This window comes from Anarrhichthys ocellatus, unplaced genomic scaffold, assembly GCF_004355925.1.
Source record: "Anarrhichthys ocellatus isolate YVR2014 unplaced genomic scaffold, GSC_Weel_1.0 scaffold51, whole genome shotgun sequence".
Taxonomy (NCBI): Eukaryota; Metazoa; Chordata; class Actinopteri; order Perciformes; family Anarhichadidae; genus Anarrhichthys; species Anarrhichthys ocellatus.
In genome coordinates, this window is record NW_022280081.1 from 1,307,785 (window position 1) to 1,322,978 (window position 15,194).

The window sequence follows — 15,194 nt, forward strand, 5'->3', positions numbered from 1 at the left end:
GGGGACGACTCACTGTGAGGCTCCTCATTGGTGCGTTCATCCCCAGGCCAACAGAAGGGGTGGAGAAACCAACCAGAGAGACAGACTAGAGATGCAAAAAGGAGAATGTCCTACAGGCCTGGAGGTCCTGCGGCAGCAGACAGTGAACGGTAGCAGTCATAAGAGCAGTAAAGAGGGGTGAGAGAGCATATTCACAAGTGCTGCGAGGTGCAGCTTCAGCAACACACAGCTATGCAGTTAATGCGGTGCAACCCAACTTACATAAACACTTATTTTCTCTATGAAGCCATGCGGATAGTTTTGCTTATTTTTGACAATGTTGAGGTATCTATATCTGGTATCTCTGGCGCCACCCTCAATACAACGTCTGTGGGGCTCCCAGCACAATTTAAAACCTCTCTTTCTAGAAACAACAGCCCTTTTTACTCTGGATATGTTTTCATAGGAACTATTTCTTTGGCAGAGTCAATGAAAACTGCGAAAAAGTGAAGTTTCATACCCAGAGTATCAGAGACCCAAGATCATCTCCGTTCACCTTCATCATAAGGGGCGTGAATCTTTCAGGATTTCACGATTCAATTAAAAATGGACTCTCGATTCAGAACGATTCCCACTCAAAATCGATTCTCAACTCAGGACACCGGGGTTGTAATTGCAGAATCTACTGCAGTCGCTGTGTGCAATATCCCAAAAAGAAATGTAAACACACAAAGGCAAAGTGTAACATTTATTCATGCTAAACTTGCACAAATAAACACTTTTTACAAAAAGGTTTTTCAGTGACTTCAAGAACATAAAAACAATAACAAATATATGCTGTCACATTAATACAACTGGTAGGCTTTTGTTTCTCATAAACTTGGCAATTACAAAAATTAATTGGACATAAATGAACACTGTAAAATTGGTATTTTGTGTGATTTTTTCAACAAATCGACACGCTATATGTCCTAACTGGCCACCTGTGACGCAGCACTGCGACGCCCTGTTTCTACTTATTCCTGTCGCTCGCTTTGAAAGCGCCGCAGCGGACAAGGAGCAGCTGATTGGTGAAGTTGAAGTTACCAATATGACGTATATGACGTACGGTGGCAGCTGGCTGGAGGTATCGCCTGAAACTTTCCAACTTGCTGGTGACTATAGTGTATGTCATTTCCAAGTAAATATCACAATATTAAACGTGTGTTTTCTGTTTAAAAAGTCGGAAGATAGCAAGTACTACTCTCCCATCTTGTAAGCGGTTATGTCTCCAGTCTGACCTCCAGCACAGAGCTGAAAACCATGTGGTTTATTGATTTATTATTGGATTATTCCTTGTTCAGTGTGACCGAATGTTACATCTCGCGGTGCATTCATTGTGCACAAGACAGACAGCATCAGTAGCGCTGCTTTTTTTCTTTTTGAACAATCGAATATTAATTTTCATGTTCAAATGCAATATCTAATTTACTTTGTAGAAACAAATAGGTTTTTAAAAATCCTAATTTTTTTTCTCCACACCCCTTTTTACTATACTGGGATAGAGGCAGAGATGTCAGAGACAGAAACTATCCGCATGGCTCAATAGGAACGTGAACAATGTTGACATTTGAGCAAAGCAATCCTTCAAGAAAAACAGTGCACTGAAATACAATTCAATAAGATAGGATAGTTAAAGTACATCACATCAAAACAATAGATCCAACATACACACAAAAGAGATTCAGAAAAGGAGCAGGCATCAATATCCTAAAGCTCGGGTGAAATGTGTCACTGTCACTGCATCATGAGCCTTTTGAACCGGTACTCAACTGACTGAAACTCAACGAAGAAGGTTTTTTTTTAAAGTGACATAGCCTGAATATACATCTTTTACAGGTTCAAATCTAAGCACGGGGAACACTTGGGAATGCAGATGGAACAATGTGACTGTATCAGATCCTTGTTTCCTTTCCTATGAACCCCATGTAGTTAGAAGCAATTTCCCAGTGTAATTGCTACGCTTAACATATGCAGATGGAGACGTGAAGAAGAGTGAAAACTAAATTACATGGTCTAAGTGCTATTATGTGGGAGTATAGGTGGCAAAGACTGCAATTACTTCCCCATTTGGAGAGAGGACATGTTCCTCACGGGCAGGATGTGATCACTGGGCAGATTAATTGTGACTGTGAGAGTATTTGTTGGAGTCGGCGAGAGGTCTTCGCTGAAGTTTTACTCTTGAGGAGTGCACTCCGGTGGTAACATCAAAGGAGAGAAAGCGTGGTTGATTTCTTTCTTTCTCTTCCATCGCCCTTAAATAGGCTCAAGAATCATGCGCTTTGTTCAAGTTATAAAGCGAGGACAGTCAGCTTCCGTTTTCATGTCCATGTTTAGTTTGATTTAAAGCTGCATTCATCCATGTTATATTCATGAACAGTGGTTCAAATGATTAAGTGTAATGTAGAAGGTTACAGGGATTCACAAACATCATTTTGTGATTTCTATATGAATGACTCTCCATAAAAATATTGTTTTTAAAAAGGAAGAAGACATCTGATTGCTACAGTTAATTCGCTGTTGAAGAAAATGAAATTTGTGAACCCACCCACACAAACGCAGTGACAAGTAAAAATCCTTTTAAATACATATATTTGTGGATTTTTATTGCATTTATTTAAAAGGAAAATGTTTGTCTGAGCACCAGAAATATATTTGTGAATCATATTTTTTTTTTTTCACGTGGATTTTTACAAATAATGTTAATTTCTTTTCTGTGCATTAAAACACATTGCTGTGGTGAGAGTCTTTTATCTATAAATCACAAAATACATTTGGGAATCCTTCAGTGACCATTCATTGATATTGAGACTGACCCCATAGAAAGTTGCCACTCATGGTGACAGACACATGGAGAGTCATCACCCAGCTTCCCTATGTACCTGCTCTCATTGACCTTGTTTCCAGCTTTTCTGACAAAATGCTCTGACACTGCAAACCCACTGTGTGCTACCTGTCAGCGCCGAACGGAAGACGGACAAAGTGAGCCAAGTAGCTGGTGAACATGGATCATTTAGTAGCTAAAGTGCCGTAGCAGCAAATATTTACAAAACTGTTTGCAACTTTACAGGTAATGTCAGCATGGCACCGGCCTGCTGCATCTGAAAAATGTGAGCCAAAAGAGTAAAGTTGTGGGACGTCAAACTAAAACAGTCAGCTGAAGGACACTAAAAGGCTCCGTAGGGCTGAGGGGAGCTGCAGAATTAGGTGATGACACTTTCACATTACATTTAGTGATTTGACCCACTTCAAAATATTCACTATAGCAGCTTCAAGAGTATAAGTAATGATATTGAGGTATTAAGTCAAACACACAATTGATACCTTGTCTTGGCATACTGTTGCAGCAAATGTTCATTATCATCACATCATTAGGTCAGTTTCATGTTAACATTCTGCTTGCTGCATGTTAAAGAGGTGTCAAGTGTCAGTACTCTCAGCTCATTTCATGAAGGTTTTCTAAATGAAAATCCAAACCAATCTTGGTAATCTTAAAGACTACACCTGGAGGATTTAATATATAAATTTGTATACAGTGCATATCCATCGGAGATTGAAAGCTGAGCGAACGTAAGCTCGACGGAGCCAAGGTTACTATGGAAACGGATGAGAGCTAAGGGGCTACATTGGACAAAAATAAGCTAACCATAGTACGCGTACACGTTTTGTGCGCAAGCGTGGGTCCTAAACGAAGTGACCACGAAATGTGACAACATGGACACCTCGTAGTGTAGCAAATGCGCGACGTTATTGAACCAAGGCCTACTCCGGAGGATGAGAATGTCCTCACTTCCTGGAGAACCGACAAGCTAGCACGCGGCAGCACGTCGGCATCCCTCGAGCAACAACAGCTGGATGTCACATACAGCACGCGGCGACCGAAGCGGCGGGTTAAGAAAACAAATACTGAGTCACTCACGAGAGGAGGGTTTACCTTATCCGCCGCGTCTCGTCCTGTCCATGACATCAGCTGTTTTGGTGCGTTTGGACCGTGTGTGTGTGTGGGGGGGAGAGTGCGGGAGCGCGCGCAGGTTTTCAATCACATCAACCAGCACCAGCGCATGCAGCGGAGGCGCGCGGCGGTCTCCATGGTAACAGTCGAAGGTCGCTCGAGTTGCTGCATCACAACAACCTCCCAAATACTTTTATTTGCCCCAATTGTTTTATTACTGTAATTATATATATTGTGGCAGACTGACACCTCCGTTATCACAAAAACAGTGAAAACAGCATTGTATGAAAAATTAATTATTTTTCTCTTTCTTCTAAATGCTGGCCCTCAATATCATGAATCATCCGTAAATTCTTCATATATCTGTTAGTGTATTTTTGATCATTTGGATTGTCTGTACTGTGTTTTTTATTCTGTTGGTTATTGTGTACACACCATGTCTGTTGCATGTCTGTCCCTCCAGGGAGAGGGATCCCTCCCTGCCAGCCTGAAGTCTTCTGTGCATACCTTTTGATTGGAGCCCTCATAAATCATTGAGCTAAGTGCAGTGCTGTCAGGTCAACTCAGAGCAGTGTACCCTGTGCTATGAAAGGTGATGAAAGTTTCACTTCAGCCTGCTGTGTGTAGCTGACGTATAGCTGTATAGGCTTTCCCCCCCCCCCTTGCTTAGGCCTGCGCTTGTATCCCGCATGCAGTTTGAATGCTGCCAGAGTACAGAATGTGCAGACCATTGTCTGGAGGAAGCATTATATTAAAGGCAGGAGTCGCGTGAAAAAAAAATCATAGTAAACCAACTACTGTGGTTGTATAAGGTGATTCTGAAGTGAGGTCATGACAGTGTGTGGCCGCTATTGTTTTCACCTTGTGAGTATTTGTGAGTCATCCAAATGAACTACCACTAAAGTGGTTTTGAGTACTTTGCCAGGTGTCTGTCTGTCTCTCTGTCTGTCACCATAGTGTCGTGATTTGTTCTCCTCTCATTTAAATAATGTGATAAAACATGTTTTTGCCCATCACCATAGTGTCGTGATTTGTTCTCCTCTCATTTAAATAATGTGATAAAACATGTTTTTGCCCAGTAGTTAGCAATGCCCCCTACCAGCAGGCGGGTGTCGGTATAGTGGGGAACAATTGTCCTGATGATTTCAATGATATAAGTACAAAATCTTAAGCGAAGACTTAAGTTGCGAAGAAAGTTGCACCTCAATTCAGGATTTTGCCCTCCGTTTCTGGTGAGCTGCGCCCCTACAATATATTAAATTGCTGACCAATGCTCTAATTCAGTCAGAGACACTTGGCTGGAGGACTGACCATTTAAGCTCCCGCAGTGCTTCATACATTGTTTACGGATAAGATCAAATGCAAGGTACTCCTCTGGCTCCACTGCTGTTTCAGAAGACTCAAACATTAGCACAGATTGGATGGCAGAGCCTTGAATGTCTCTGATTGACAGACCAAAATTACATTTTTGTATTCAACGCATGCTTAAAATTACAAATCTGTCAGATCGGAATCGAAATGCATGTTACTATTTCTGCAGCATCGTTTGGAGCCAAATTGATTCCATGTTTGACTCGTCATGGAAAGCACAGGTGTTGCTAAAAAGAATCTTTTCCACCCAAGTGTCCCAGTCAGTTATGACCAATCTATGTGTGACAGTGAGCCAGCGTGCACAATACCAGAACGCTGAACGATGTGCTTTTCTTATCATGACGTTGAAATGCCTTCATAGGAACGGCCTTTTACATCAAAAGGAAAGATAGAAGCAAAAGTGCAGCACCATAGAGAGATCATCTGGAAAAGGAAGGAGGGGGGGAGTCAAACAAAGCATAAAAAACAGTCTGCTTCTAATTACATCTCAAACTGGTGACTTAACTTTTTTATTTTGGCAGGTTTCCCCCACTCCAGCTCCCGCCCAGGCCTGTGTCTGGGAGTCAAGACTAATCAAAGGCACTTGTATGGAGAGAGCTGTTGGCCTCTGAAGGGATTGAGCCAGTTCAGGGCCAGCCTGCTGCTCTTTCTCTCCTTCTCCTTCCCCTCTCTCACTCTCTCTTCCTGTCCTGTCCGTTTAAGGCGAGAAAGTTTGGGAAAATTCCTTCGAGCTACTTTGCTTCAGGTTTCTCTGGGATTTAAACATGCACACTGGGGTTTCGGTGCAGTCCATGTCGGTGCCGTTGTTTCTGATTCTGCTCTCTGCCGTGGAGGTCACTTTGTTACAATCGGTGAGGTGAGTTTCCACACAGCTTTTTTGTTCTGTTTTTTTTTCTGGTTTATTTTGGGGTAATCGGAGCGAGAAGGAAGAGGGAGGTAAAGAGTGTTGCTGACAAAGACAACGTTTGGAGAGTGCAATGTGGGGAAGTTTAGGAGTGCCTGTACATGTAGTTTGCCCTTCTTTATGCTGTTTTACTTGCCAATAATTCAGCATGCCAAGTCATGGGAGTGAAACTCTGCTTCTCCGTTTACATCATTCAGCGTTTGAATAGCACTTTCTTTATCAACTTCAATTAATTTATTTTCATTTGGACACTGCTTATCGCAGCTTTTGACCTTTGGGTCTGGTGCACGAAGGTTTAGTGACATCTTGGCTGGAGCGAGGGTTTTGTGCTTCCAAATCTTGGAAAAAACAAAATTTAAATAAGGAGGAAAATCCAAAAACATCATACATGTTAACCTTTTGAACTATAATTTGTTATACTTTTTTGGCCTTTTTTTATAAAATCATGAATCATTCACTGAAGCCGTTAAAGCCACAAAACTGATTTTATGATCTTATTTAATTGGAATCATGTGTGAAGAATGACATGAAGGTGAAAACTGGCTAAAATGCGAAAAAAAGAAGAAGGCCTTTTACAGTAGAGGCTGAGTCAGCAGATCTGTAAATGTTGCCATATGGTTCAAACTAATTTCAAATGCAGTGGGGGTGTTTTTTTCCAAGCAGGTGCACCGTGCCTGTCTAGTGATTGCATTGTGTATGTCACAGTGGAGCTTACAGTGCATAGCATTTATTAGACAGCAGTGGCAAACCCACTTACATCCTTACCACAGGAGGCGACAGCTCCTCAGAATCCAGGTGATTATAGTGTTTTTCTCGGTTTTAATTATGAATATCCAAACAGTTCCTACCTTGTTTGTTTACCAGGTATGTCGCCATAACAACCTGACAGCGGCAAAACGAGTAGGTGTGAAACACTCAATAGTGAAGGTTATGTTTTGTAACCTCAGCTCTAAGAACACAGGCAAAGCGAGGGAGCTCCATGACACTTTCCATACGTATGCAATGCTCAATCCAATCGACGTCCAAAACATCAATAATTTCCTAGCGAGGCAGGATTAAGGTTGGAGAGCTCCACCTGTACTCATAAAACTAGGGTTACGATACCAACTCATTCTCAGCCCAATGCGTCAAATACAACAGCTAAGTCAGTGCTCATAAGCTTCAAACTATGGCGCTCTACGTATCTGTCTAGCATCTGTTTTGGAAGTGCCAGGGACAACGTGTCAATACAGGATAGTGTCTTTCCAAAATAAAAGTTGGGTTCAGGCAACAAAATGAGGTTAAAGAAAGAAGCACGGTTGACGTTAACTTCACTGACAAATGAGTCACATGACTAGCTACTCACTCGAGTCACGTGACTAAAGACATTCACTACTCACCTGACTGACAACTGAAGTGACAAAATGTCAAAGTCAGCTTTTAGTTTCACACAGGACATGGACAGCAGTCTCTGTTTAAAACATCCACCTCACCTCTCCGCACGCTATGAACATCGCACTTTGAGAGACTTGTATCTATACACAGCCATTAAAAAACAAGATGCAAACCAATCAGTAGGCCTACATGTGTGCATATATTTTTCTCTTAAATTTCCTTAAAGTCACTCCAATGCTATTCGACTATACCATCTACAAAACATAACTAAAAATAAGGCTTATTAAATGTCTTTTAAAGTTAAACAAAAATTAGATGAGACAGTGGATAGGAAGAGCCTCCACCCTCAACATTTATGTTGCATCCCAATTCCATTCCAGCCCTTTGCAGTGTGGCATTAGCATCAAGAACCTCTGCTACGGTCTTTTTCACAAGGCTGTGGGTTCCACGTAACATGCTGGAGCACACACAGGGCAGACACAAACAATGCAATTTTCTCCTTCTTTCCCACTGTCCTTGATGTAAAAGAACACCTGTTGTTCTTAGGTACAGCAGCAACAAACTGTTTGAGGGAAACCTCTTCAATGTGTTTAAATGGCTTCTTTGACAAAGCCATGGGCCCTACAGGAAGGAGTCTCTGTCACTCTCTATATAGCGGACCAATTTGTAGTGCTGTCCCAATGTGTAGCGACAATTAGCATACTCCAGTAAGACTGAAAGTATCTCACAATGTGTCGTGAAAATATTAGACAACGATGGTCACTAACAGAGCACTATTTACCATCATGCATTGCGCTGAGGGAAATATGGCAGATGGACGAAAGGAGGGAGGGCAGCGTGATTCAGACAAATCCATGAGTTGAGGCGCGAAATTAACAAATGTAATGCGAGCAAAGCGTTGCATCGTAATACAAACGGCCACAACTTTATTTTCTGTTTATTCATCTGGGAAAATACGCTTATGGCCCCAAAATTGTTGTACCTTTCACAATAAAAGCCCTAGTATAGTTTATTTTATATTGTGAATATATGCTGCATTAATGTTTACCAGGTGGACCATACATTCACTCAGAGCATTGAGCTAAGAAGCAAGTCAACAAAATAGCTTGCAATATGTATTTATTGCAAAAAATGCGCGTTGGTATTTATTATGCAGCGGCTGGTGATCCATACCAGCCGCTGTTGATCTGACACGTTTGAATTGCACAACAGTAATGACGTAATTAACGGCGCAGAGAAAATTAAGTTTCAGAAAGTGTTTCATTCATTTTGTCACTAGATAGTGGTGGGGAGTCGTGAATGAGTGAAGGATTTCTGACACAACCTGGGTGACTGACAGGTGCACAGCAGGCCTCTCCATTACCTCGCCCTCGGTAGGAAGTATTTTGAGACCAGATGGAGGCCTACGAATGTCTTGCTTAAACATACGTGCCGGATAGAAAAAAGAGGTTGTCATGCACTCACCTGGTTCACCATGTTATGGTGCAACCCTTACTTCTCCGGTGGCATCTTCAATTTGCCAATTAGTTTGAAATAAGTGCTAAAAGCATGGTGGGGCAGCGTAAAAATAGTGGATGACAGAGACAAGGGCAGTGAAAAAGAGCACGATATTTACTGTGCGCAGTTTTATTTGAGTGTCCCAATTGAAAACGTATCATGCCCTCAACACTGGAATGAAAAATAGTGTCCCTGGCATGTTGACTACTTTCTGCTAACAATCCCACAATGCAATGCTGTTGTAGATGAGAAAATTGCCATTCTCATACTCAACACAATGACGACGAAAATCCAAAATCCAAAAAAAGTCCAAAATCTCATTTTACCGCTCACTATTCAGTAAACGTCTTAGTGACCGCTGAAAGTCATCAGGGGAAAAGGCTCATCCTGATATACAGATGCATTCAAAATTCAGTCGGCTGCTGAGCAGAGGAACGCGGTCAAGCCCAAAAAGACCATGTGAAATGGAAGTTGTATAACCTCCCCATGACACATGGAACACCCACATTCTTTATTTAATTTCAATGGGAGGGTCAGGAACACTTGATCTCTTTGAAATGTGTCTACTTCTCCCAAACTGGACAGTTTTGCGAGGGCAGGATTAGAAAAAGAATGTCAGACAGCATCCAAATGAAACAAATCTCACAAGGAGATCCCGTGGAGTAAAAGCAAAGCCCATGCAACAGCTGCTGGAGTTTGATGAATGGTGAAGCTGTTTCTGTCTTATTTGATTTCTTTGATTTATTAGCTTAAAGGAATACTACACCCACAAAATGACCATTTGTACATCAATTACTCACTGTGTGTTACCTTGGAGGAGAAAACTTAGTTTGTTCCTTCATTTCTCTCAAAGTTTTTGCATTCAGTCCAACGAAAGTGACGTAATATACCTGGTGGCGGTTATTGGAACTTACGTCATATAATAATGAGTATAATGGATGAGCAAATAAATCTGCATAGTATGGGTGGTAGGGGTAGTCGAATGGTCAAACAAACACAGGACTTTTACCCAGGAGACAGCTGTTCGTATCCTGTGTGAAACCGTAAGCAAACATTGACTCTGTGCTTGTTGCTCAATGTTGCTATTTACGTAACATTTTGTTGCTTCATAATTATTTCAAGAATAACAATAATCTTTTTTCTAACCTAACCAAGTAGTTTTGTTACCTTTTTTCTTTATGTAGATCCAAACAGGCTGACTGTCTTCTGAGGAGTTACACTCTTCCCGCTATTCTTCATCTCAGACTTTTTTTCCTCCATGATGTTGCGGTTGAAATACCAACAAATGGAAGGAAAGTTGAAAATCAATTTCATGTTATGCTCAAGTTATGATACAGGTGACAAAAAATGAAACAGTGAAGCAACGAAACTGGTTTCACCATTTGTCACAAGTTCCCATCAGTAGGTGACGTGATCCCCCCCCCCCCCAGGTGCAATGGCCCAATCCCAATGTCCCCCCTAAAGCCTTGAACTCTGAACCCTCAGGGACTTAACTGACGTCACCTGGTAAATGGAGTGTGAGTGGGCTGCAAGGGCTGGAAACGATATATAAATATAAATGGGACAGACTTTGCTGCAACATATCAAGTACCTTCATGACACCAAAACATGTTTTAAAATTTTTACTGCCTAATTTCAACCTCTTCCAGGCATTTGCCTACAAGACGAGAGGTGATTGTCAAATGATCAAAACAGCTTCATTAACAAAATGTAAAGAAACGATTGATGAATGAACAAAGTGTATAGAATACACTATGATGCTATGATGCACATTCCCGCAAAGTCTGTGAGGGCTCTCTCACAGACATTTTGAGCCATTTATGAACACTTTCCGTAAGTCCACATTTCTGCAGACTTCATTCGGGATTAAAGGCGAACATAAAAACACATGAAAGCAGAGGAATGCAAGCAGAGACTATTTTACACAGCTGGGTTATTCATCAATAATTTCCTTTCATTTTGTTATCAAAGCTGTTTTGACAAAAACGAGTAAATAGATTATTTGACAAATTACTCTCATCTCGTGAAGCAAAAGAATGTAAGAGTAAAAAATATAAAATAAATTGATTTTATGTAACTTGACGTTGTCATGGTAACGTGATATGTCGCAGCAAAGTGCTGTCCCATTTGTATTTACGCCACATCAAGTCCTAACAGTGTCTCACACGCCATTTACCAGGTGATGCCAGATAAGTCACTCAGGGTTCAGAGTTTAAGGCTTTAGGGGGGAAATTGGGGTTGGGCCCCTCTATTTCAAGTCACAACGCCTGAGTGATTTCCCACAATTCATAGCGTTGTGACTTCAACTACGGTAAAACTGTGTTTGAAGTCACAACGCTATGAAAGTCTGCAGAAATGCCGACCAACGGAGAAGTGTGCACTAGGTACTCAAGATGCCGTTGAGCACTTGAGAGTTTGACAGTGAGACAAACCTAAGCCCTCACCGACTTTGCGGTAACGCGTCTCAAAGTAGTGTGAGTATGTGAGTGTGTAGATTGAGATTGGGCTGTTGCATACGGCCGCGCTCCCTTTGTTTAGCTAGTCCTAATTCAAACCACACACACACATGCTGATTTATTCAAAAAACCTACAGAGAAATGAAACGAAAAGAAAACTGCACTGCATTTTGAACCTTATTAGACTTCTGAGGCAGAATCTATGGGTCTTTCACACATACTCATCCTACCCACTAGCCATTAGATAGATGACTGTTTGTATCCATCATATGATTACTTTACCTACCAAATATCCTCAACAGATCCCATGGGATGTCCCTCTTAAGCCCCTAGCCCTATTTTTAGCCCTCTGCTCGAAAATGATACCCATACTAAGGAGACCACAGTTCTGTAACTACAAGGTCTATTTTAATAATTGTTGATGCTATAATCAGATCACAACACTGGTGAGATTGTTCAGTGGGTAATATTGTGTATATGTTGCTGGTTAATATAGTGCATGAACATATTACACAGCTCAAATTGGAAATATTCAGGTTTGCCTGAAAAAAAGCACTTTTATTGATATTATGTTTTTGAAATAATGCAGCTGGCTGGCTCAAACTCTCCCAAATCATAGCACAACCGATCAGTAGTTGTAGAATAAAGGTTGGCTGGGATAAAGTGAAGAATAAGAGGCTTTAGTAGAGAGAGTTCACGCAAGGTCATCATTTTCGAACCAGCTGTTGCAGCTCTTACATTGTACTTTTATATACTATATAACTATATATTTCACTTTTTTTATCACTCATATTATTCAATACATTCAAATACAGCTGTTAGGAATCATTTTGAGAGCCAGGGTCATCTCATAGCCTGTTTCTGGCTGTCATCTATAGGATTTTCTCAGTGTGTATGGGGCTGTAGCTCAGCCTATCATCGGTCGATTTCAGTCAATGAGCAGGCCTTCGAAGCGTCAGAGTCTCAGGAAGGCGGGTGCCGAAGCGGGTGTTGATTGACAGAACTTTCAGCCAGTAAAGTTGCAAGAAGTGCCGCGTATCCCCGATCGTAAAATTCCATTGGCCGAAGGTCTGACCGCTGGCCCGAGGTGGGTTGACCCCCCTTCTACCAGAAACAGCTCGGCTGTAAACAGGATGCACTTGGCGACCATGACAGTAGCTCTGAAACGGATAATTTTCGATGTTTTTGTACTAATATTTCATAAAACCTGTCCAAAAACCAAGGATTTTTTCCGGTGAAGACCACTGCCCTGGTGCCTTTGTCCAGTCACAGCTTTCTACTGGTTTCACGGAGAGAAAAACCGAAGGTATTTATGCGTTCTGTGTCGGATGCTATTGCTAAACGATGTACGGATTAGCTGGCTAGCCGCTAGCTTTGTGGTGCAAAATCGATGTGCAGTTAAATATGATGGCGATTTATGGCCACAAATTCGTCCTTTTATGACACGTTTTCTAGATGCTTATATTAGTAGTCTATAGTTGTGTTTGGAGTTTGTAAAAAGTGACTTATATGATAGTGTTGCCCATACGTTGCTGTTTAATCCGGTAAAAAAAATTACAATTGTACAATATTTAGCAAACAATAAATCCATTTTCCGGACAACATTTTCAGGGTGCCTGAACCCCACGAGGATGCCGGCGTCCTCGCGGGGTGGAGGAGGTTATTAAAGGTAGACATGTCTGAGCAAAGGTGTTTTCGCTCAGGTGTGGTCGTATTTCAAACGGACACAGATGGCTATACACTTGATCCTTGACCTCCATAGTTTTCAAAGCTGGATAACTGACCTTCTCTCTTTTTCCCCAGCCAGGTGGGTGGTGTGTGTAAGCTATCCACAGAGTCATCTCTGCGCCGCTGCCGCACACCCGATGGCAAGATCTGCAGCGGGAGGGGCAAGTGCGACTGCGGCATCTGCACCTGCTTGGCCACGGAGCCAGGGAAGTTCTACGGTCCGCGCTGCGAGTGCCACGACTGGGTCTGCGCCTCGCACAATGGGAAAACGTGCAACGGTGGGTACAGTGACGCACGGACACGTGAGACAACCTGCTGGTTTCAGTGTAAAAGCGAGGAGGCAAATTTGTCACAGCACGGTTTTATTCTCATATATTGTCTAATAACAGTTTGACATTCCAAGCTCCATGGGAAGTAGTGTGCAGGCACATGGCTCCACATGTTGTAGTACTTAGGTTAGGTTGTTAGATGGGTCAGTAATTGATGCAGCAGAGCTCGGCCCAGTTCCAATCCGGCCCCTATACTTTCCCAGTTTGTAGTCGCACTCACAGCTGAATGAAGCACCATTCTTTATGGGGTAGTTTGTCTCTCCAGCAATGAAACCATCAATAAATCCCAGAATCAGAACCAGAAATACTGTATTGATCATCGGAGCTAAATTTGGTAACAGTTGCTCCCATTCTACAATGAAAACTTCTGACATAGAGAAATTATGAGAAAATATAAATATGAAATGTGTTAAAATATGTGCATTATTCTCCAATATAAATACAATACATATGGAAAATGTGGAAGAAATGTAAAATATGCATACTAGCTAGCACAATATATAACAACAGTGCAAATAATAATGCTAAGATTAGATGTGTAGTATAAATAAATGTGAATATTAGTTTAAATGCACCGTGCAGACTTGCATATTGCAGCAACAGACTATCACCATGGAAATAATTAGGTTGGCCAGTTGTATTACTTAACTTTACAAAGTGCATTGAGCAAGCTGGACATCATCAGATGAGCTAATACATTAGCAAAAGTGAAACTAATGCAGTCTAACACTACAGCCAGCCCTGCAGTAACTCTTACCTTCATGAAGGTCACATTGATCAGTTTTGTTGAAAACAGTTTAGGTTGAATCAACTTTATGGTCATTTTTTAGAGGCAGCGGTCTATGGTGCCCTTTTGTTGAGGCTGCTATAATCAATATTTTTTATACTAACCATAAATCAAACGACTACAGGTAATGTGAAAGAAGATAGCTCGTGGTGACAAATGCTCAGAGAATTATCTTCTGACCCTGCACTTCCCTCTACAGAGCGGAGTGAGTGAAAATTAGTCATTTTAAAAATCATTTGAGAGAGGCGTTAAATGTCCTTTTGGGGCCTGTAGTTTGTTCAATAATATCACATTATTTTGAGAGGTTGTGTTTACTTTCTCTAATATTTAGTCTACCTTCATTAATATAAATGTGTCTAACAAACCCAAAGAAACACCTGTCAGTACAATCTAACACCACCACAAAGTACTGCCTCTAAGATGACCAAACACTGAAATAACATTATAACTACCACAAGGCTAGAATTCGTTGCAGGGTAGTTGTATTAGACTTTGTGTGTGTGTGCGTGTGTGTGTGTGTGTGTGTGTGTGTGGGTATAGGTGTGTGTGCACGTGATGGGGTAGAGAGATTTATTTGGGCAAACAAGTCAGCCGCTGGAGCTGATTATGGTTCAGCAAGTCTGGAGCGAGGAGGCCCACGCGTCAGCCTCATAATGGGGTCTCACTCACTGGGACACAGACTGCAAATGGAACCTTGATGCATCAGAAGAGGGATGGGTCTCCACACCCGGACACACACACACACACACACACACACACACACACACACACACACACA

The 15,194-nt window shown here is 41.6% G+C and overlaps 2 protein-coding genes across 3 annotated transcripts in view; one reads left to right on the top strand and one right to left on the bottom strand.

Annotated features, from left to right (window-relative positions):
* The window catches only part of nalcn (sodium leak channel, non-selective), a 96,206-nt gene extending 92,165 nt beyond the window's left edge, over positions 1–4,041 (bottom strand). For both annotated transcript variants that reach the window (XM_031870206.1, XM_031870204.1), the window contains exon 1: positions 14–4,041. In XM_031870206.1, the coding sequence (XP_031726066.1) occupies positions 14–40 (27 nt within the window). In that variant the 5' untranslated portion in view covers positions 41–4,041. The remainder of the gene's footprint in view (positions 1–13) is intronic.
* Positions 4,042–5,914: 1,873 nt separating this feature from the next.
* itgbl1 (integrin, beta-like 1) overlaps positions 5,915–15,194 on the top strand; it is a 53,537-nt gene continuing 44,257 nt past the window's right edge. The window contains exons 1-2 of the mRNA XM_031870105.1: positions 5,915–6,197; positions 13,376–13,578. Coding sequence (XP_031725965.1) covers positions 6,106–6,197; positions 13,376–13,578 — 295 coding nt within the window. The 5' untranslated portion in view covers positions 5,915–6,105. The remainder of the gene's footprint in view (positions 6,198–13,375; positions 13,579–15,194) is intronic.